Raw genomic sequence first — 24259 nt, 5'->3', positions numbered from 1 at the left:
GGGGCCGCCTCAACGGGCGGAAAGTCGCGCATCACGACTGGGCCGAAAGCAAGAGCGAAACAAAAGCGGCAGCATTGGTAACCTATAAATGGCTTTCTCTTTTTCCTAGGACTACGGCCCTTTCTCCAGAATAAAAAGCTATAAAACTCGCCCGGTGGGCAAACGTTACTGGGATCGGGCGCTGCGCTAACGTTAAGTGAAGCTCGAGGGGACTTGTTTCTGCGCCAGCATTTGCCCAGTGAAACTCAGCCCCGCTGACTTCCCAGGAATCCCGAGACTCGCGCTGCGCGGGACTCCTGTACTTCGGAAGAAGGAAGCCCACTGCAGTAGGGCTGGCTGTCGAGCAAACGGGCAGACCCGTCGGGAGGGAGCAACGAGCGGCGAGACGGACTTCTGGAGCAGCGGAAGCTTCGGTCCCGCTCAGCGCGCATCCCCCGCCCCCATTCCGTCGCCGGCCTCCCCTATTGCCACATTCCCCGAAGAGTGAGCTCAGCTGTTAGCTCAGCGCAGCCTCTCTCCTTTTATGGTCAAACGCTTGGGCAGGGGGAGGCTCTTTTCGGCAGCACTGGGGCTACGGCGGCTCGGCTTCCCCCGCCCCATCCCCGCTTGCTCAACTCCCCTCTTGGCAAGCTAGCCCGCTTAGAAAGTTGCGCTCGGGCCAGGCAGGCAGAGACGCCTGGCCACGGGCAGCGCCGCCAGAGGCTGTGATTCACAGCGCCTCGCCTTCCGGAAAGACGCAGCGCCTTCTAGTCCCACGGAACCCCGGAGCAGTCTGCAGCCTGTGAAGGTAAGGTTGCCTCTCCCTGCGGAGGAGAGCCGCCGCTCGCTGCCACCGGCTCCCTCGCCATCGCTCTGCCTTGCGGCTCTTCCGAATGTCTGCCGCCTTGGGCTGGAGGGCGCGAGCGGCTCCCCGCCTCTCCCGGGGCCCTGATTGGCCACTCGGGGGTGAACTCGGCCACTTAGCCCTGGACGGCGTGCGTGAGTGTCTCCCCGCCGCGTGCAGCAAGGGGGACAACCTAGGCAAAATTCTGCGAGAGGAGCTGTCGCAGCCGGCAGAAACTGCGAGTACTTCTCCTTGAGAGTCCCGGGGGAGGGGGTGGAAGGGAGGGAGGCCGCCCTGCTCTGAAAGGAAGACTGGCAAAGCTTGGGCCGAAAGGGGAGAGAAGGATTTCTAGGAGAGGCGAGACTCTCTCGGGAAACGCTGACAAATTGCGGGGCGCCGTCTCCGGACTTTCCTGCGACCCCCTCCCCTGCCTAGGGGCAGTATCCCCCGCAGCCGACTCCCCTTCTTTGTCTTGGAAAGTTCCGCCAGTTGGTGAAAGCTGAGCCGCGCGCTGGGAATTGTTGCCTGCTTTGAGCTAAAACAAGCCGGAGGGGGTTGGTGCAACCTCGCGCCCCCGAGCGCTTTTCCAGATGTGTTTAGATTGCAGAAAGAATCTGCAAGTTTTTGTCGGGGCGGCAGCTTTTGCGTGACTTGTGTGTCCTTCCTAGAAAGACTGTTGGGGTTGCTGCTTGTTGAAGTTTTCCCCGGTGTGTTTCCCCTCTCTCTTTTGGGTAGGGCTTGACAAGCCTTCACAATGAAAAAAGAAAGAATAAAAAATAGGGCTAAGTGATTGTATCTACATACATACATACATTTATAAACACTGACAGCCTGTGCGGTCTTAATAAAACTTGCTTTTTTGCCCAGAACTTTTCTGCAGTCTCTTTTACTAACCAAAAAGGCACAAGATTAGCAATGAGGACCAGTGGAGAGGAAGGAAGGGAGCAGATGCAGAATTCATGCAATCTGTTCACAATGCTGTTCCAGTAATGTTCCAGTGTTGGAAAGGGGAAGAATGCTACTGCTGCCCTATTTCCACTGAGGACCATATGTGACTCTTGGGTTGCTCACATAATTACACTTTTTATATATCAGTGTTGAGAATTCAGAGGTAGAACTTAGTACAATTCCACCTCCACATTATTATGTAGGAAAAGCTTTCTCTTTCATGTATGCTAACTAGATCTACTGATCCTAGATCTTCTGGCCCCTGCTATTCCCAAGGTGATTCAGCAACAGAGCTGAATTCTTTGATCTCCTTAGGCATACCATGAACCATCAAACCAAGCCCAGCCCACCATCTACATATGGCAGAATGACTTAGAACATTGGTAAACATCCTGCTTTCACCATCTGTCTGTGTCTACAAGAACCAGAGAATTGTCATACATGCAACCAAAGACCTAATCCATGACACATGTGCTGTATTGGGGTTGGTGGATCACAGTCTTACAAAGTCTTGTCTGGGAAGCAGGCACCAACCTGGGCATGTCTGGGTCCTGAAGACAACCTAGGTTCTAGTAATGGAATTGGCTCACATTTCCAGAATTAAACATATTAGTTAGGCAGTTGTAGTAGAAATAGGGCTGTTACCAGAAAGGAACTGAAACTAGGAAATTGAGCAAAAACATTTCAGTTTTAAAAAAGAGCCCTCGCCTTCTTCCTCAGCCTTTAGTTACTGCATATTGCACATTTCCCATTCTAAAGGAAAGCCGTGCTATTACTGTTTTTTTAATACCATTCTACCTCCCAAAGGAGCCCAGAGCAGTGCACAAATTAAAAGTATTCCTCATAAAACATCCCCCCAGTGTTAAAAGTCCATAACGCTGCAAAAATCAAAATGAAGTGCGTTTATAAAAGCAGTCTAAAAGACTATGTCATTCTGGAGCGGTTGTGCAATGAAAAGGACAAGATGATCATCACAGGCAATAGGCTATGAATCTTCAAGTGGTGTTGTGGTCAAAAATAGAATGCTTTCATGTAGCAGACCCACTAGAAATCTTACAGTCACTTCATAATCTGGACTCTGGTAGAGATATTGGACTCATTCTTTACATTGTACTGAGAATGTTCATTATGAGTACGTTCAGTGGTTGACCACTAGATACTTGAAACTGCACTGAAGCAGGATGGATGGTACAGCCTCTCCTAGGATGATGTCCTTTGCAATTTTTTGACTATAACTCTCTAGTTCCTTACTACTGGTCGTGCGGACTGGGGCTAAAATGAAGTCCAATGTGTTTGGATGGGAAAGGCTGGCATCGCCGGAGCATTAAAATCTTGCTGTGTCAAACCAATATCATTTTGGAATTGATGAGGCCCAGTATTTCTAACATTGCTCATAAGCTGGGCATAAAGGCATTTAATATTCAAAGGTAGAACCTCCCTATCGAGAGATGGCATAGTTTTTGCTGTTGTGCTTTCTATACCTCCAAAAAGGAGAGAAATTATTCATATGTAAATTAGAAACTGTAGTTAAAAATTGTATGCAATTAAAAATTACACAGACTGGCTGCAGGACTCTGTCTGCCCTTCCCAGTTTTCTTTGCCTGAATCTTTCTTGCAGTCTCACTCTCTTTGCCAATGAAACAAAAAGCAAACAATTAGCAGTGAACAATTAGCAATGAACACTTGGTGGGAGTGGTGAGGAAAGAAGGAAGAGAAGGTTGAAAATGATTGAAAAGAAGAATTCATGTAATATGCTCACAAAGCCAATTATTTTTGGTTGGGGAAGGGAAATTTGATGCTACTCTCATATTTCCACTGAGGGCCACTAAGGTTTCACCCCTCCCCCACAAATTATTTATATATATCAGTATTGAAAATGTTATTTCTGGTTTAAGGAAGCAGCATTCTGTCTTTCCAGCCTACCTAAGGGAGCAATATAATTGCAGATACAGTTCACCCCTGATTTACTGGACCTTCATTTAGTGGGCTTTGGACATAACAGATATGATCATTTTATGCATGTGTAATACCATTTTTCACATGCATAACATCCCATTTGCTATTTAATGGACATTCAGATCTAATGGACATCTCTTCCCCCATCAGACCACTAAATCAAGACTAATATAATAGCAATGAAAATTAAATAGCTTGTAGCTTTTGTATAACTTTTATATTGGCCCAGCTCTTGTGGAGGGGAGTTTTTGTGTGTCTTCGAAGCATTTTTATAGAATCAGTTTAGTGTAGTTCTCCATGGAAGGAATTCCTCAGGGAGGTGGAATGACAAAGAAGGCCTTGAGGTTTTTATTTTTCATTTACTTTGAAAAAGGCAGAATTTGTGGGAAGGAGAGCTTCATTTTTAATCTTTGGGGCGATAGAGAAAGTATTTTTGTAGAAGTCCTTAAGCAATTTAAAATGAGTTGCACATGCAGTTTTCACTGGTTTTGAAGGCAGTTGGTACTCAACTTCCTCTCACTCTTAAGCCCAAAGCTTTAATCTGATTGACCAAAAGCCATTAGGTACTCATTGAAAATTTTGTGGCTGCTGTCCCAAATAGCTGTCCTAGAGCTTAGAGATACCATGACTGGCTGAGACCTGCTCACATGAAAAATGTTCTCCCTTGCCTGTTACTTGCCCATGTGAACATTAGAATTCACCCCATGCTGGCTCTTGTCTGGTTTCTTAAGCACAATTTGACTCCTTTTATCAGTTGACCTTGGAAGTAAAGTGTCTCTTGAGAGACTGATTGCAAAAAGTGGTGTTTGACTTGGTGCTGGTGAAAGCAAGAAAGGGGATAAGATGGGCAGGGCAGCTGCCGTTGGAAAGAGGCTTGTTGTGGGGGGAGAGTGAAGGAGTTGGGAACAGCTGCTCATACTGTGCAAGTGTCTTTCTGGGACAGCTGACTCCACACCATATTCTTGTATCTTCTTGCGCTTTTCCATTTTTATGTAATCCCGTTCTGCCATCTCTTGGAAAATTGGTCAAATATAACCTGAAAAGTTGGTAAAACAGAACCTTATGTTTAAAGTAACTTAGGAAAAAAATAACTTGGACTTTAATAATGAGTTCACTTGCATGAAGCAGGATGAAGAAAGAAATGTTTCAATGTCAGGAAAAAGCCATAGGACTTGAAGAGGAACTGCTTCTAATGCATTTCTTGGTGTTAGACAGGAACTGATGTGAGCTACTCAGATACAAAGGCAGAATCCAGAACAAGCAGGTTCCCATTTGTCAAATCCTGGGGTGGACAGTGGAATGGTAGCTATTCGGAGTTTTGAAATTATCTTCCTGTGTCCAGGGCCTTCCAGTGACATGTCTAACATAATGCTCCAAACTTGGGAGCATATAAGGTAAGGCCTGCCAGGACCTGAGGACACTCTAAAGACATAAACTCGTGAGACCCAGTTTGGTGTAGTGGTTAAGGTTCCCATGAGACTCACAGGGTTGTTGTTGTGGGGAAAATAGGCCACAGGAGTATTAAGTATGTTCACCGCCTTGAGTTGACCTCTTACTCTCTCTGTAAGTAAAAATAAAAATCTAATAATCATAATCATATGCTTCAGCATTTACATTGTTTTTGGATCAACCTTGAACCCAACTGGAACCTGATGAATAAGGAAAGTAATCTGAAAACTGGTTGAATTTGGGATGGAATATAACAGCATGATTAGTATTTCCCCCCCATTCTGCTTATCTAGAGCAGAGTGTTAAAGATATCTTCTTGCATCTTGAGAGGGTGCATTTCTGACAGTGTGGTGGACTGCGCTTTTATCCTTTCATCTGGCCAAGTGTAGTGTGGAGTGCCAGTGGAATGAGAAATTTGCTGTTCTTGATGAATAAAAGTTGTCACAAATGTGAGTTAATAAAGGCTGTGGTAGTAAGATTATTTTTTTCTTCCTAGTGTTTTCTCGCAGGTGCAGGGTCCACTTTTTTTCGGATGAACTGAATGTTGAACTGTTGGTTGCGACAGGAATTGACCAGCTGACTTGTCGCCTGAGCCTGGCGTCATGAGCTGAGAGAGAGTGATTGGCCCAAAGTCACCCAGCTGGCTTTCATGCCCAAGGCAGGACTAGAACTCAGAGTCCTCTGGTTTCTAGCCTAGTGCCTTAAGGACTACAGGTAGTTCTTACGACCATTTGTTTAACGACCATTCAAAGTTACAGTGGTGCTGAAAAAGTGACTTACGACTGGTCCTCACATTTATGACTGTCGCAGCGTCCCCACAATCACGTGATCAAAATTCAGGTGCTTGGCAACCGGCATGTATTACGATGGTTGCAACATCCCAGGGTCATGTGATCACCATTTGTGACATTACCAGGGGGCTTCTGACAAGCAAAGTCAATGGGGGAAGCCCTATTTGTTTAATGACTGTGTGATTCGCTTAGTGGCCGTGGCAAAAAAGGTCATAAGATAAGACACGTCGATTCTACTGGATGTAGTGGGATGGACAGAAACCATTGTGGATAGGTAGTCCTGCAAATAACCTGGCCCCATGCTATATAAGGCTTTAAGCAGCTTGAATTGCACCCAAAAGCCTACTGCGAGCCAGTGCAGCTCATGTAGCAGTGATGAGCCTACTGTTGCACATGCTGTAGTATTCTGGACCAGCTGAAACTTCTGAATGCTCTCCAAGGGCAGCCCCATGTAGACTGCATTGCAGTAGTTGAACTGGGAGGTGATTAGGGCATGAGTGACCCTGAGCAGTGCCTCCCAATCTAGGAATGGGTAGAATTGGCACGCAAGACTGCAAGGGCTCTCCTGGCCATAGCTGTCCCTTCTCTTTGAGCAGGACCCCCAGATTGTGTGCCAACTCTGTCTTGGGGAGTGTTATCCCACCCAGAGTTAACAATGAAATATCACTAGGTGAAGAAGGAGGACCCTAAACCCCACAGCCACTCAGTCTTGTCAGGGATCAGGCGAAGCCTGTTCTTCCCTCTCAAGATCTGAACAGCCTCCAGACGCTGGGAAAGCACCTTGATGGCATCACCTGCACAGTGATATATATACACACATACTAATGTGTTGATAATCTTTACCTTTTTTAAGTGCAGGCCTTTAAATAAACACCCTTCCCAACACAGTTGCTGTGCTTTAAACTGTAGGGGCCAGCATTTAATGTTTAAAAACCCAAACTCTTTTAGGAATAGCCTTTTATTCATTTAAATTGGTCTTGTAAGACTGCGCTTTAACTGCCTGGGAACAGTTGTCTGACATACTGCAAGGCAACATTTTTTTTTTTTAATGAAAAAAAGTACCCCTGTCAGGGTCATAGCAGATAATTGGCTGCTTGGGCAGCCGAAAAGCGCCAACAGCAGGGCGTGCGTGCGTGCGTGTGTGCTCTTGGGCAATTTCTGTGCTGCTCAGGCTGGGGAGGGAAGAGTTGTGACTCCAGGAACGTGTCAGCGCGACTGGCCGGGTCTAGGAGCTGCTTCCTGTGTGGGTGGGCGGGGGGAGTGGCAGCACCGGTAGCTGAGCGGCAAAGATGCTGCCCGAGAACGCTTGTGACAGGAAGGATCAGGCGGGACGGACCAGCCGCAGGCCAGAGGAAGAGGCAACGGGGCTGCCCGTGGATGCCGGGGGTTGCAGGGGCTGCCTCGCAGATGACACCGCCATGGAAACAGACAGGTTTCCTTTTGTTCTTCTCTTGTTGCTGCCGAACTGCCTTTGTGCTGACCAGTCAGAGCCAGTGCCTTGAGGTGAAGTGAAACGGAGGGGACGGCAAGCCGAGAGAGGCGTGTGAGAGGGCGTGAAGGCAGGCAGGCAGGCTGGGCAGAACTGTGTTGTCTGCATTAAAATGGGTAGAAATGCAGAGCTCCCCTCTTCACCCTGTGCCATGATACATAGTTCCCTATTCTCTCATGCATGCATGGATGCAGCGACATTGACTCCCAGGCATGTCTCTAAGAGTGGAACCTACCCTGTGAGGCATGTGGTTTCTCCTGTGGCATTTGTCCATCTTTCCCCATGTGATAGAGCTTTGGTTGTTCCCAAAATACACGCAGAGAAGAAGTTCAGGCCTGGCTGTTCTTTCACCATGATAGGAGGTTCAGGCTTATCTACTCTGTGGACCTTGTTTATTTGTCCTTTGCATCCTGCTTGTCTCTACCCTTCATTTTTTAACCCCCCCTTTCCCTTGCTCTCTTAAATACCCTCATTCACCCCTTTGGGCACCAGATCCCACACTGCTTCTGCCTTGTTCGTGACTGATGGGAGGGTTTTTCTTTCTCTCCCTCCTTGTCTAGGTCCTGTGCCACCCACAGCAAGATGGCCTCATCTGGTGCCCCAGGAACCCGCATGACCTCTACTGTCAGCATCAACATCTCCACTCCAAGTTTCTACAGCCCCCAGAAAAAATTTGCACCAGTTGTTGCTCCCAAGCCCAAAGTGAATCCCTTCAAGGCTGCTGGATCAATTCCGGAAAACGCTTCTGAGCAGAGGCTGCCCCCTGCTGCTGGAGCATGTGCCCAGATAGGAAAAGTGGGGGAGATCCCCATAGCTGTGGCTCTTCCCCCAGCTGAAGGTAAGCCATCCTTGTTGCCTTCTATTTGGGAAAAGCAAAGGATGCTCAGTCAAAGGACAAGATGGAAAGATGGTGGGGGTGGGGAAATGTCTCACAATCACATCAGAGTTGTAGCTGCCAGGTTGGAAGAGGGTGTGGACTTCTATAAAAAATGTGGAATAGACTCTGTGAGGGTGTGGCTGCTAGAAGTTTGCTGAGTGAAGAATGAGAAAGCAATCTCAGATGGGAGAGTTGGGGGCTGACTCTCCATGGTTTGCCTCTGAATCATCTGGAATATTATATCCTTCAATAGAACAATGCTAGACTTGAGGGAGGAGCATCAGATAACTACCCTGCTGGGGATGAAGACTACTGTCTTCACCAAAAACGTAATAAGTGGCCTTGGGCTAACCATGGTTTCTTAATTTGAGTGCCTCTCCTCCTTACTCACAGTAGTAATAAGTGAATATAGTCAGGAGCAATTTAATGATGAAGCATCTACCGCTGGTAAGGGTTCTACCATAGGTTTCCAAAAATAGTTGAGAATTCTGGTTCTGGAACGCTGGCAAGAGATGTTTGAATTATTATGTCTAGGGGAGAGATGCAAGTGCCCCAGGGTGTATGTGAAAGACCTGCCATCTGCCCTCCTGCTTTTAGATTGCAATTGTTGGGTACAGAGGTTATAAGCTGTTTGTACATGTACAGTGAGATTAATTATTGCATGGCTGGGCAATCTGCACTGTCCTCAGAATCATCAGGATCAAGTTGCTAAAATGTGGTAGCAAAATGGTACTGTGAGCCCTCCCCCTTCAGGGGAAAAAAAGGTCTTAACACAGATGTGTTAAGGCTCTGGGAGGTTAAATACATCTGTTTTGTGAGTGTGCTTCCCTGGACTTCCTACAATCTTCAGATGTGGGGGGCAGTGGGGAGGGGGCATTAATTTGTTTTGTACTTGAAACCAAGTTCATATTTGGAGAACAAAAGTCCAGAGCAAGTTATATCTGAATAAGACGTTTTAATGTACTTGTGCTTTTTTGTCTGTGTGTCTATCCTCTGCTTGTCATGATTGTTTTATCCCCCTTCCCTTGATCTACTTAATCAGCTGTTGTTGACTAAGTCATTTTCTTTGTTTTCTTTCCTTCTTTCTTCAACTCCACGTTAAGGATGTTCTTGTCTAACAGAGGGACTTCTGATCTATCCTTCCTTCCTTCCTTCCTTCCTTCCTTCCTTCCTTCCTTCCTTCCTTCCTTCCTTCCTTCCTTCCTTCCTTCCTTCCTTCCTTCCTTCCTTCCTTCCTTCCCTCCCTCCCTCCCTCCCTCCCTCCCTCCCTCTTTCTTTCTTTCTTTCTTTCTTTCTTTCTTTCTTTCTTTCTTTCTTTCTTTCTTTCACATTTAAGTAGGATATTGCCTTCATTATTTGGTTTCAGATATCCTAGGAATTCAAGTCGCCTATTTTTGCCCTAGTAAAGCTGGCAGACTCCCAAAGACATGTCCTTGATTCCATAGCTAAGCTTGGGTAATATTAAAATTCTTTCTCAGGCTATAAAAAATAAGTATACGTACACTTTCATCTCATCTGAGGAAACCCAAGAACATGTGTGCTGAATGAAACCCTTGCTTCTCTCTCAACCCAGCTGTGGAAAGGCATTTTTGAGGTTCTGAATAGTCTTTCAAAATCAGATCACTTTTTTTTAATATTTGCACAACATGGGAATGTTTTTTTTTAAAATTTACAATGGAAATTACTCTGGATGACTTGGTTACTTGATGCACAATTAAGTGTAATCAAAACTCTAGGTTTATCTGAAACTTTAATTGATTTTTTCCTAATCCATTGTTTAATCTTAACAAACATTAAAGTGGCTTCTTCACTATCAAAAATAAATGTTGGAATGCTACTCGCTAGTATAATTGAATATGCCAGAATAGTATTTGATCCTTGAGATGTCACAGCCTTTATGGGTTTACCACAATAGTTAGTATAGCCATTCCATTTGAATCCCTGGTGCTTATGTCCCAAATCTAGCTTTTGTGTAATTTTTGCCTCTTTAGCCTAAGGCAGATATGAGACTATGGATTTTTTAATATTCATACTGTATTATTGCTAATGGGATCTCTCTGGAAGCACATTGTCATTTTAATTATAAAATACCCTTGGGATATCTGCATGTGAAAAAAGTCAACAGGACAAAATAGCCATGCTAGTATCTAATGACTTGGTTATCTTCCTAGTCAGTCCAGTTTATAGAAAACTGGCATTGGTGCCAGTTCAACAGATGGAACCTTATGAAATATCTCCTGCAAAGTTTGGCAAACGTGGGGTGGAGGAATTCATAGACATGAAGTCGAAATCCAAGAGTCAATTTGGCTCTCAGTCCTGCAGTGTTTTCTTTAATGGGGGTTAGGAAGGGCAGAGAGAAATATTGTCAAGTTGGAGTAAGAACAGTAGTGCTTTACGGATACAGAACTCAAGCATTCATCTAGGAAGGCTAGAGAGGCAAAGGAAACTAGATATGGAAGTGGTTAATGTTTCCATAATGGGGATGACCTAGCATTTGCACACAGTGATAAGCCAAATAAAGAATGAACCATGGCTTATGATCCTAGCACTACTAGCAGAGTGCTTATTTGTGATTAAGGCAGAATTCTGGCTTATCATTGCACAAGGCAGTCAGCAAGAAAAAAGGACTTGATAGTTTCCTTCAGGGTTTAACCAAGCTAGTAGTAAATTCACTTTGATTCTCTTTTCCTAATCTAGAAATGCTCCAAAATTCATTAGTTTGAGTTAGCAAAATCTGTTCTGTTCATTTACGTAACTAGAAACATTTTGCCCCTAGAAACATCTGCTTTGATCCCTTGTTGATGGGAAAAAATAAGTAAAATCACAACATAATTGTATGGATGTCACAAAGAATAGCAATCCTAATGCAGAAGAGTTAGATGACATCTCGAGTCACATCTCAGTGATAGTTTGGATAATCCATAGGTTATATGGTAAAATTGTTCGTGGACTGCAGAGGGAACTTTACACTTGCAAGTTACCTGCATTCAGACTATTATGAGAGTGGAGAAAGGACTATTTTATTGATTGAGTTTGCAATTCTAAAATCACTTGGTCCTAAACAAATGCCATGATTTTAGTTCCTGGTCCATTCGTATAGATTCAGGCCGTGCAACAGGTTTGGTTGCCGGTTGGTTTTTGTGTAGCCCATTAGCATTTTATTCAAATGGTGGACATGTAAAAAACCTCAAAAGTACCAGAAAGAGATGCATAGACAATTTTGGAATTAAAATTTGAAATGAAACCACAGTTTTTCCTATTATGTATAATCCTAGAAAAAAATCAGCAAGAAACAACACAATTTAATGAGATACATGCTCACACCGAGAATAAATTTTGCCCAATACTGGAAGAAAAATACAATTCTGACAATATCTGATTGGGACCTTAAACCTGGAGAATATGCAGCAGTGACAAAATTAACAGCATATATTCACAATAGAAGCTTAACCAAATTTGAGCAAGAATGATTCCCATACGTACAATAATACATCATGTAGCATGGCAAATACAAACATTTACAGTTTGGCTTCTAAGGGGGCCCAAACGTTTATAAAAATTGTAAATTAGCAGAAGCACAAAAAAGGGGAAGTCACCAAATACTGGAGTCTTCTTTCTTTTTTTCCTTTTTTCGTTCTTTATCTAATGGCATTTTAATTGTTGTCAAATTTGCTTTGTTTATCTTCATTATATTCAGATGCCACTTTGTTTGGATTTTGGTCATGCAGAATGTTGAATTGGTTTCAGGCAGCATAGCTCTTATTTCATTTAGCATTCAGAGTAGGCAAATTCATCTTCCTTTGTTCTCACACCTTTCATCCCAAGAGAACAGACTGGGATTAATTTCGCCAATTCAGCATCTGTACTTAATTGCAAGAGTTCCTAGAATTCAACATTTTTCTTGGCCAGTTGTTTTATTTGAACAATGGTATTATGGTTCTCAAGAGGACAGGTTTCTCAGCATTTCGGTATCTGAGAATTTATAGAATAGGAGCTGCTAAACTTGACTGGAAAATAGCTTAAACCCTTGATTCCCTCTTAATACTTTGATCAGAAACTGCAAAAAATGTTGTACTGCATTCCCTAATACTGGGAGTAGTTTCTGCTTTTCCCTGAACTTGATAGTATTTTTGCCATAATTTGATTTTGGGGTAAGGGGAGGGATATGAAGGTAATAGATGGCCTGTGAGCCTGTGAATGGCCAACTGTCAACCAACCCTTGCTTTAATCAACTGCACAGTGAAAATTGGCCCTGTCACAATTGTAAACTTTAACATCTCATTTATTATTTGCAATATTTATAATCAGCCCCAATCCCAGCAGATTCTGGGTGGGGTACACAAATCAATAAATACTGCTTGCTTTTCAAAAGTCTTGAAGTATTCTATTAATTTGCACCCCACCCAGAATCTGCTGAGATTGGGGCAGATTATAAATATTGCAAATAATAAATGAGATGTTAAAGGAGTGGGAGCTGAGCCCTGAAGTCACTTGCCCACCAGTAGTGACAAAAACATGCATAACTGAAGCGAGTACATTGTCATTGTGGGCAGATCCAACAGAGTTGAAAGCTTCTGTTTGTTTTGATATGGGGACAATCTTAAGCTTTATATGTGAGCAAAAGTTTAACTTGCCTGAAAAATAAAGAATATATTGTCTTGTTTCTTCCCAAAGAGGAAGAGTTGTTGTTTGGGCATAGTAGTCTTTTTGCTAGCTCAGTTCTGCAGTCTCATTTCCTTCAAAGAGGGAGATAGGCAGCTGGTAATCAACATCTGGCGCTCAGACTCTTTTCCTCTGGAGTCAACAGTCACTAGTCCTCCTCCTACTCTTATGCATTGACTTGACTGTTTTTTGCCCCATGAGAAATGATGCACAAAGATTTCTTTGATTTGCTCTTTCTTGGGCTTAATAGTATTGTTGCACAGAAAATAGGAGGACTCTGCCAAAATCTTTACTATCAAAGGGAGCAAGCATGGGGGTATCTAGAGCTCCGCAAGCTTCTTTGTTTATATGAATGAATATTAATTTTTCTGCCTTTTAATTTTTGCTAGCATTAAACTTTAGCCCTATTTTTTTTAAGCCATCAAACTCTTGTTACTGACCAGGTAGGTCTTTTGTTAGGAAAGACTATGTAAGAAGATGGGAAGGAAAAAAATAGCCAAGATGCGTTCTGTTCCCTTTTTCCTAATGAAGATTGACTTTGCATGGTTGGGAATCTTTGTATTTGTCTGTTTGTATTTATAATTTTTCCACCATTTCTCAAGGGAGCTTGCTTTGGTTTGGGAGATATGTGTGAAGATTGAACCCATCTGAATTTGTGAGTAGTAGAAGCACAGCATCTCAGATCTAACCATAGCCCATTCCTTAGAGAATGGCAGAATTCCATGTTTCTGAGATAGCATGAATTAGCATTGATCAGACAAAGTCATCTGTTCTTCAGAATTTAAAAAGTGGCAGTCATTTCTTGCTACTTTATACAGCCAATTTCATAAAAATGTGAGATTATAAGTATATGTGAGTATATGGTATTCAGTATATCTAGAGATTGGCAGGTTGGAAAGGCTGATCTGTGGTGTATATTGTACTTCTCCTTTCTGCAGTAAGGTGACTAAGTTCTTCACAGATCAATCTGTGTGATCCTTGCAAATCCATGAGCGATGGTGTCAGTCTGCATAGCCAAACAATAGAAGTATGTGGATGAGAGAAAGTGAAACAATCATTCAAGAATGATTGTTTGAGGCATCTTAGTGGGTAAAGATAATTCTGTTTCCCTACCTTTTTTCTTTCTTGCCTTCAGTTATCAAATATGTTCATGGCATTGGGTATGAAAGAAAGGTAAAAGGAGATGATCAGAGAAAGGGAGTAGATAGTAATTTATGGAAAGTGATGCTAGAATAGTTAAAAGTGTATGATTTGATAGGAAGATGTCTGTCCTTTTCTCCCACCTTGGGCACAGTAAGGGACAGAACAAGGCCCTGGTCTATCCCCAAAGTGCCTCTTTGCCGAAAATGTAAGAATGTTTTTAAAGAAATGTAAGAAAGAAGGATATAGTGCTTGGTCTGTAAGTTCTGCCTCTATTTCTCTCACAAATAGTAACCATTCACTTCCATGTGATGAAATAAACCATGTAATCTGAGAGCCTCATTGAGGGTTGACTGACTTGGAGAACTAAAAGTCCTGCAATGTACAGAATTCTGTTCCAGCTTGGTTTCTATTACTGTAAAATCTGCCTGCTGGGAACTGACACAGTGTATGTGTGTACTGTTCTGTTACCCTCTGCTTTCCATTTATAGAAGAAGGTTCCTGTAACAATAATTGGGCAAATATATGGGAAGGTCTTGAGATGTTCTGTGTTGTGGTGGGCGTGTCTCTTTACAAGGGTGAAGGTGCCATTCTGAGCAGGTCATTTTGTCTTTTTTCTCTGGTAGCTGTGGCTATAATTTAGCACAATCCTTTGTAAGAAAATAGGGTGAGTATTTCTCCCCAAAGGCAAGGGTGATTCATCTCTCAGGATGACATTTGAATGTAGAAGGTCTTGTCTTGCTGGCATTATAGTATGTTGTGTCAATTTCTTGGGCTTCCTGGGGTGCCTGAACATTCTCTTTCAGATTGTGTTGAATATCAGAGATCCTTGCAAAGATACAAGACACTACTAAATATCCCCCCTCCCCACATATACATTCTTGTGATCTTCCTATCCTTCCCCCATAGTTGCTCCCATAACAGTACTGAAATGTTGCTCAGAGTTTCCAGAAATTGAGAGGTATATATATATGTGCTCAAAGGATGGAAAGCACCACTAGAATAGCCTTTTACAGTGTACTGTAAAGCTAACTCTCAACATTTTACTTTATCACTTTGCAGGTGATTTTTATGGTAATTGAAATGATTCAGAACTATAAACAATAATTTTGTTAAGACACTTAAAAGAATTGGATTTCAAGCATATGGGAATATAGCATAGTTGCTTAGACTAAGTAAAACTGTTACAGAATCTAATAATAATAATAATAAAAAAAACCACAAAATCTTGCTACAAATTAGCATTCCTTAAAAAAATTATTTTGGAAGAATAAACACAGTTTTGATGAGCATTCAATTTTTTGAATTCTGTAGTATTCCCTGTTCAGCATCTGGTTTTTCAAAGGAATATCAGTGTACAGTATATCTCTGTCCTTTGTGTGTAATAGGTATCAGATCTGGGCTGCAGAAATCAACATGACATAGATAGCAGCAAAGTATTAAAAAACAAAAGAAAAACCCTCTTTGTCCCCATCTAGAGGTAATCTGGATTTTTGCTGCTTAAATTATTAGGTAGCCCTAATCGTGATTTTAAAAAAAAAATCAGGTGAATTGCTTTCCCATTACATGTATTCTGTAATTCTGAATTACATTTATAACATTATATTGGTCGAATGTTTCTCAAATAGTATTGCCACACATGAAGGCATGGTTCAGTATTGAATTGTTGAAAGTGAATCAGCCTTCCCCAGCTATGTTCTTTCCAAATCTGCTGGATCAAAACTTCCAGTGTTCCTGGATAAACATGATCATTGGCTTCACCATTTCATAGTTATGAGAGTTGGAGTCTGAGTAGAACTGCTTCCTCTTTTTGTTGTATCACTTTAGTGCGTGCTGCTTCTTCAGCCAAGAGGGAATGCAGCCTTTTTTATAGTCATTGAGGAGGTATGTGATTAAAGATGATGGGATGAGCAGATGCTAACACTCCATGCTCCTTGTTCTCTGCAGAACTTCCTTTGCCACCACCACCGCCTCCAGGAGAAGAAATAGTGGTGGTCTCAAACAGTGCATTCCCTCCCCCACCTCCCCCATTTGAGGAACCATTTCCCCCTGCTCCGGAAGAGGTCTTTCCTTCCCCTCCTCCTCCTATGCTGGAGGAAGAACCCGGGTCTCTGAGTGGCATAACTGTTTCCCAGGTGAGTCTTCATACAAGGTAATGGAAAGCAGGGAAGGACTTATTGGGGAAACCTCTATTTTTCCATAGTGATCTTGTTCCCAGTATGCTGGGGATGTTTGGGCTCTGGTGTGTGCTGGGGCAGGATCTAAATAAGTGAGCAGACAGTCTCAAGAATGCCTGAATGAACATGTCTGTGTAAAATGAAGCAAGAAGGGAGGGTGGGTATATCTGTGAGCAAAGCATTTGCTCCCCCCAATATTGCTTATGCTCTGCAGTAATTAGAATGAATTTTAATTGCAATTCTGCATGATTTTTTAAAATGTCTTTGGGTACATCTGTACATTATGCAGATCAACTTTGCATAGTGTATTTGCAGTAGTGATGTGGGGTTTTCTTCAACCATGCACATATTTCTGGGACTTGTGGGGAGAAAGAGGAGCTTGTATGAAAGATTGTCTGCCAAGCAGTAGCAGTTGTAGTCATCCTTCAAGCATCTGAGAGTTCACCTGGTATGGGCCCCATGCTGCAAGCACTTCTTGAAAGCTCTGGAGTTGGAGGCTATTTTTTCTGAAATGGAGCTGAGACTCAGTGGAAACAACACAAATTAAGAATGAATTACTCACTGTTAGGGCTCTCCTTTGCCATCTTTCCCTTTTGTTCTCTTTCTAAACATAGTTGTGTTGACTAGTATTGACTCTCTCAACATGTACCTTCCTTTCTTTTCCATTGGGGAAGGAGAAGACCCGTGGAAAGGTGAGCAGCATTGATCTGGAGATTGATTCTTTGTCCTCAATGCTGGATGACATGGAGAAGAATGACCCTTTCAAAACCCGGGTGAGCTGCAATACAGGATGGCCTTTCCAAACCTAGTTTGAACTGAGGTAGTCAGCAAACAGAGGCTCAGAGTGGCTAAAGAGTTTTCAAAAGCATTCTTTAAAAAAGAAAAGAAAAGTATTTTAAGGAGAAGATGAGCTAGGATGCTTTTCCTTGATTGGTTAGCTTTCTGTGTGAGGATAACTTTTTTATATAACAGAACATTTTTGCAAGATCCATCTGTAATCAGAAATGGTCTAGCCATGCCATAATTTGACTACCTTAGTAAAAATTAAGTCCAGGTCTTTGGGTTTTGTGGAAAGTAAGCAATGGATCAGGTTTTTTCAGAAACGCAGACTTTGAGATGAAAAGTCTGCGTTGGTGAGAAAATAAGACATTCAAACTAAGTCTCTGAGCTCTTGCAGTCTGGAGTAGCTGTACCTTTCCTTACGCTTGAAAAGTGTAAAAGAAGACTTGGGTGAGAATGTGTGGGCCAGTGGCTGGCTGTCACCACCTTTCTCCATTCTCCAACTCCATTGCTGAAGTTAGATTAGACTAGGATACTCTGAGTGGGGTGGAACTGGAGGTTGTTACATTGGCCTTTTCTCATCTTTACCTTTGCAGCTATCTTCGGGGCCCATAGCTCCAGCAAATGTAGGTTCTGCTTCTAAAAGTTCTCTAGAAACTGTAACTCCAGCTAAAGACACTCCAGCCCCTGTTCCCCAGGCTGTATCCAGTTCCAGTGGAAACTACGTGGCCAAACAGCCAGAGGAAACAACTCCTGCTCCTCCACCATGGGCAGCCTTGAAGCAGCGTAAAGACTTGCCATCCGTGCAGCTTTCAGTATCACCTCCTGCTCCTCCTCCAGCTCCATCAGCCCCTAAATTCACTGCATCTCTTCCTGCCACGGGTCCCAGATTTGTACCTAAACCAGCTCCTGGGGCTCCTTCAACTTTGCCAAAACAGGCTGCCTCATTTCCTGCACAGTCTCATTTCCCAGCCCCTTCGAGCACAGGCTCAGCTCCGAAGTCTCAGCCTCCCACCTTCACTTATGCACAACAGCGAGAAAAACCGCAGGTCCAGGAGAAGCCATATCCTACTGGACAGCCACCTGCCCCACGAGAAACGGTGAGGATGCAGATCTGTACATGAGTGAAGAATTAAAGAGAGGCATGCAAAAAAAGAAAGAAAGAAAGAAAGAAAGAAAGAAAGAAAGAAAGAAAGAAAGAAAGAAAGAAAGAAAGAAAGAAAGAAAGAAAGAAAGAGGATAGCCCGTTAATTGATTTCTCTGTATCAAAGACACATGGTTTTTGGTTACTGTGGTCTGTATTTTTTTGAGGGCAAAAAGCCCTCTAAACCCATAGGGAGTATGGGGCTGATGTCACTTGAATGGCATTTTGGAGGTTGGTGATTAAGCAAAATAGGTGTATTAGGTTTATTGGAGGTGTAACACATCTATTTTGCTTCATATTGTAAGAAAAAAAGCCCCTAAATCTTGATGTTTTGCTGCCAAATAGTCTTAGCATGATTTGGGGTAGGTGGGTTCTGAAAAAAAAAATGAACAGGGATTGGGGTCTGCATGCAACCCTTGACCTGTGGATTTCATACATAGATCTCAAATCAGACCTGCCTAAATACTTTAGCTTTTAAAACTGGAAAAGAAGCCTTAGTAGGATTTCAGAATTGGCATCAGTGCCTTTTTAAAAACCTAAACCTTAAATGGCTTCTTTATCCTTGCCTCAGCAGCAGGTACATCCTTATATTTTGATCAGCTGGAGAACCTGGTTATTGAACTAACTGCATGCCACAACTGAGATGATCAGTTGCAAAGAAAATAAGGCTCGTATAGATGTTTTTAATAGTAGTACGAAAGAGTCTTTGGATAGAAGTCTTTTTTAAAAAAAAATTCCAGCAAATAACTTTGCATATGGTGCACTTATTTCTATATTTTAGTTTTATATATTTATAATTTGTCTTTTCCTTAAAGTACATATTCTCACATTTTGGATTACCCTCAAAATAGTTTGGTTGGAGGGAGGTGCTTTGGCTGAAAGAGAGTGATTGTTTCCCTAGTCACCATGAACCTATGAATTTTGGTATGAGTGGAAATACAATCCTAGTAATTTTCACCTGAAAATTTACTAATTAAATGCCACTGATAGAATCAAAATAATCTCTCCCCCTCTTTTTTTTTTTAAACACCTGGTCATCAAGAAAGGAAGTGTAGACTGGATAGAATGGGTGAATGGCACAGGAATTTTTTCATTGCTCAGCAGTGTTAAAGGGAGCATGAAGTGATCTTGAACATATCCTCCAGAATGTGGGATGCTTAGAAGTTGGAGATTTGTACTTATCTCAGGTTATCTGCTTTATTTGTCCAGCGCAACCCCATATCTCTTCCAAACACTGGATCAGATCCACCCCGGAACAACTCTGCTCTGACCATGAAGGAGGTGGAGGAGCTGGAGATGTTAACCCAGAAGCTCATGAAGGACATGGAACATCCACCCCATGCCGAAGCCTCCACTTCTGGTCTGTGGGGGTGTGTGAATTTTAGGGGGGTTAGGAGGGAGTGGGACTTCAATCTAGTTTTGCTCCTTTCCTTACTGTTAGCAGCAGTCTAATACACCGGTGGGAAATTTTCTAACGCTTAGTTCTCCAGGAAACCTTTCAGGAAAAGTTCCACCTTTGCAATCATGCAGGGTCAGATAAGGCTTAGAGGGATTAATACTTTCGTATGTATCTACTCAGACTGAAAGCTCTTTTCCCCTTTCTTCCCATTCAAGAACTTTGTGGTTTGTGCAGTAAGGCCCTGTCGCGGACCCAGCCTGCAGTCCGTGCCTTGGACAAGCTCTTCCATGTTGAATGTTTCACCTGTTTCAAATGTGAGAGGCAACTGCAGGGGCAACAGTTCTACAATGTGGACGAAAAGCCTTTCTGTGAAGAATGCTATGCGGTGAGCAAAATGATGGAGAAGGGGAGAGGGGAGAAGGAGCATGATGCCTGCCGTCTTAGCAGTACATGCCCGGTTGTCATGGACTTATTTTGGGGAATTGTACAATCAGCAGATGAGAGCCACATGTGTAATTATGTGGTGACCTTTTATGCTAGTTTGCCATGCAAGTTGTTTATTATTATGAGAGGAAGCAGTTTCCAGTTAAATAAAAATAGAGTTTGGCTGTGTTGGCTGGGAGTTGCAGTCAACATATCTGAAGGACATCAGATGGTGAACAGCAGGTCTGCATGAACCACGTTTCACCAAGCTCCTTTGGTATGGCCAGTCAAGATTCTGGAATGTTTGGACCCAAAAAGTATCTTCCGTACGAGCTCACTTGAGTACTAACCTGAGAAGTAGCCACATTTTTCCCACTGTGCTCCCACATAGCTCTTGGTTTTAGATGTCATTGGGTGGGCCACGTGTGAAGCCAAGCCACAGGGAATGGCCAAGTTTGTGTAAAGGCTGCATTTGAACTGTATCTAAGTATTATTTTTATGGAAGTACTCAAGCACATACAAAGATGTATGAGTGTTCAAGTTAATTGTGAATAGCCATTCACTTTTACTTCGTAGAAAATTACTTTCACAAGAGGAGCTATAGGAGAACATTTCAAGGGTTAAAAGCATTATTTCTGGAGTTCTTAAACCAGATGAATGAGACAAGCCAGTGCGTTGTCCTGGCATATGGCAGATTAAAGTTACTAAAATAATCTTTCATAGCTAAGGTTACAATTAAATTGGGTTAATTTTCTTCACAATTTCTCCTCTTGACTGCTAACCTGATTGAATTTAGTTGACTAATGTTGATGGCCATGTTCTACCAGAGAAAGAAGTAATGCTCTCAACTGGAAGCAGATTTGTTTCCTTTCTGATCCTCTTTTTGTTCTTCAGGGCACCCTAGAGAAATGCTGTGTTTGCAAGCAAACCATCACAGACAGGATGTTGCGGGCCACTGGTAATTCCTACCATCCTCAATGTTTCACATGTGTGGTGTGCCACAAACCCCTGGAGGGGGCATCCTTCATTGTGGATAAAGCCAACCAGCCTCATTGTGTGGATGATTATCACAGGTATGTCCCCTTCCTTATGAGTTTCATCTTCTCCCCTCTGGCGATGATGGCCCTCCGTGCCCTCAGGCTTGGATTTGACCAGAGGCTGAAACTGAGTTTCTGAATTTCCTGTACTTTCTCTTCTATGCCTGCAGAAAATATGCTCCCCGCTGCTCAGTTTGTGCTGAGCCCATCATGCCAGAGCCTGGGAAGGATGAGACTGTTCGTGTGGTGGCCCTGGAGAAGAATTTCCACATGAAATGTTACAAGTGTGAGGTGAGCAGCTTCCACACTTTTCTTCCCTGCTTCTTGACATTGGCATCTAGTCTGTCTTACTCATTTCTTTCTCTGTTCACCTTTCAGGATTGTGGGAAGCCCCTGTCCATTGAAGCAGATGACAATGGTTGCTTCCCCCTGGATGGCCATGTGCTGTGTAGGAAATGTCACACCACACGTGTCAAAGCTGCGGTCTGAGGATCTTGAATCAGGAGATGCCCTCAGTTATACTCCCCCCCATCCAAAGCAGCAGACCTGATCTTCTCTATGCTTTTTCCTATGACTCTCCTTCTTAAGATCATGAGCGCATTTTGCCTGTCTGGCAGTATCCCTCTTTTCAGTAAGGGCTCCTCCACTTTTTTTTTTTTTTTTGAATATGTATCCCTTACAATACAAGGTCTTAACTCCTCACTTTCTCTCACTGCAGTATATTATACTGTGGACATTGGCTTGGAATCTTAACCTTGCTATAAGCCTTGCAGTCTTACTGAGTAATAAAGTAGTCCTGGAACAAAAGGCTGGATTCTTCCAACCTGCTATTTCTCTGTGGAGCTTTGCCCTGTCCTCTGTTCAAATGTGGAATGTAAATTACTATTTTATACCTTATTTTAGAGACAGAATATACATTTCACAGCTGGCTTGTTTTCTGTACTGGACTCACTTGCCAGGATGCTTCTCTGTGTCAGCAAGAGAGCTTTTTACTCCTGAGTTAATGGACCAGTTTTCTCCGTGCGTACCCTAATCAAGGTGGTTCCTCTTTTTGTGTGTGGTGAATGTGTGATTCTTTGGCCTAGTCACTTCTGCACTGCACACTATTCAAAGGGCTACTTATTTGTTTACAACAGGCTTTTAGGAGTTTATTGTGAAGCTGGCATGGTGGTGTGATCAGGAGTTGTCCTTCCTTAACTGTTGTTTTGCATCAATAAAGTTGTGCAGTTTTTTCTCTGTTGTCATTCCAACCTTTTTTGGGGTGGGGAATAGAGTTCTTGTGTTACAATAGCTAAACTACCAGCAGTCATCTGTTCTCTCATCTTCTGTCTTAAAGGTCATGTAGAAGAAAGAGAGTGGGCTTCCTCTTTTAGTTTGACTTTGCAGACAGGAGGGCTCGGGATTTGCCTACACATTCACCCTCTAGCTTCACATCTTTATTCAATTGGAACAGGGGTGGGAAATCTGGCTTTTCCCTTAAAGTTGTGTGGCTGGCCAGGAGGGGGAAGAAATGGGCTGGAAAGGGGGGGGCACCATAGAGTAAAGGATGTGGTGCCTCTTAATGCTTAGCCTTACTCTCAGTAGTGTTTTCTCCCTTAAACACTGATTTAGTTGCTCCTCCTTTCCCTTTCAACAGAAGTACTGTATGGTTACTACTTTCAGGGTTTTCGGTGTGTACATAGTTTGTGGTTTTCCAGCTGCTGTGGCTGATGGTTCCCAGCCCTTGATATATATTGTGTGATAGAATGGCTATTCCTTTTTGGCTAGCATGTCCTCCCTCAACCAGACGTCTGCAGACATGTTTCAGTTCAGTTCCCAAACCAACATATGAGTTGCCGTCCTCCATGTCTTGTGCTGGAGGAAGAAATTCCAGCCTCTCGAAAGTGGTGAAAGACCAGTTAAGTCCATATTGATTGAGCAATCATAAACTTCAGCAAACAAAAATATCAGCAAAAAAGAATTTACTATTGTCTTAAACATTCCATAATTTTTAAAAATAATTGTCTAATAAGAGTGCTTTACATACAGTTGGTTATCTATTCCTACCTGCTCTTTTTAGAAATATCTTCCCATTCTAATGAATAGTTGTTTGTATAATAGAAAAGTATCATGGATAGGATATAATACCCTGGATTAGGGTTCCCCAAATTGTGATAAATTAAACTACCCTGCAGCAGAAGCTGTATTTCTTCAGTATTCTGTTTTGGCTGCCTACCCAAAGATTTCAGAAGTGTGGAGCTGTCAAGTACCAGGCAGGCCATGTCCTTTGGCTGCTTGGTTTGATAGATTGTAAATTCTGGGTCACACAATCCAAAGATGCTGTCGGAAGATACATACATAATAAGCAATGTCTCTGATTCTACTGAATTTCAGAATTGAGAGAATAAATCTTCATTGTATTTGAAAAATTCCATTGAATTGGGGATTTCCATTGAGTGTACTATTTGGCCCAAAATAAAGTTTCCTGAAAATCTGGTTCATTTTCTTAAAACCACCAAGTGGTTGCCTTTGATATTGGTTAGACTAAGCAGGGTTCCTTAACCTCAGCAACTTTAAGATGAGTGGACTTCAGCTCCCAGAATTCCCCAGCCAGCATGGGTCTGGGGAATTCTGGGAGTCAAAGTCCACCCATTTTAAAGTTGCTGAGGTTGAGGAACCCTGGACTAATGGACAGATAATGCTTGAGGAAATCTTAAGCACTGGGTACAAGAAACTGAGAATTGGAGCTCAGTTCCAAAGCTACATTTTATCAATAGCCAAGTCCAAAGTTAAGGCTGATCAATGTTTAATTTTTAATCTCTGATACCTGGTTTTGTTCAATATTACTTTTTCTCTTTGTCTGTACTGTATGCTTTCTGGAATGGTATAGCATATGGAGACAAGTTTGCAAGTGCAGATATTCTTGGATCGTTCCAACTTTGCTGTGAGAGGAACCTTCTGTAATGCTCTAGTCATTTTTCTTGGGATAGCATGTTCTGCTTAATCTGCAGACTGGATATCCACAAAGTTTCTACAAGAAGTCAAAAAGCTATCACCAACAAATTTGGCTTTACTCCTTTTACAACCTCATGTACTACTGTATGGGAAGATAGCGAAGTGGTGGAGACCATCCAGAAAGTGGAGTTAGTGATGTTGTAGCATTTAGCTTTGTGCACAATTCTGGA

General features: G+C 42.7%; 1 protein-coding gene across 2 annotated transcripts; it reads left to right on the top strand.

Annotated features, from left to right (window-relative positions):
* The first annotated feature begins 600 nt into the window (after window positions 1–600).
* On the top strand, window positions 601–22329 carry ZYX (zyxin). 2 transcript variants are annotated; one of them, XM_007425905.3, is made up of 10 exons: window positions 601–787; window positions 8017–8294; window positions 16083–16270; window positions 16987–17085; window positions 17689–18192; window positions 19446–19596; window positions 19851–20020; window positions 20953–21131; window positions 21266–21386; window positions 21474–22329. In XM_007425905.3, exons 2-10 carry the CDS (start codon window positions 8039–8041, stop codon window positions 21582–21584), a joined length of 1779 nt encoding a protein of 592 aa, XP_007425967.1. In that variant the 5' UTR covers window positions 601–787; window positions 8017–8038; the 3' UTR covers window positions 21585–22329. The 2 variants fall into 2 exon arrangements, with proteins under 2 accessions (XP_007425967.1, XP_087994688.1); XM_088138562.1 differs by lacking the exon at window positions 601–787 and adding an exon at window positions 7242–7399.
* Window positions 22330–24259: the final 1930 nt, after the last annotated feature.

This window comes from Python bivittatus, unplaced genomic scaffold (assembly GCF_059951505.1).
Source record: "Python bivittatus isolate LINGU-HERP-01145 unplaced genomic scaffold, Pbiv_v1 ctg000270_np1212, whole genome shotgun sequence".
NCBI classification, from domain to species: domain Eukaryota; kingdom Metazoa; phylum Chordata; class Lepidosauria; order Squamata; family Pythonidae; genus Python; species Python bivittatus.
The sequence above is the reverse complement of the archived record's forward strand: the minus strand, read 5'-3'. Positions and strand labels throughout refer to the sequence as shown.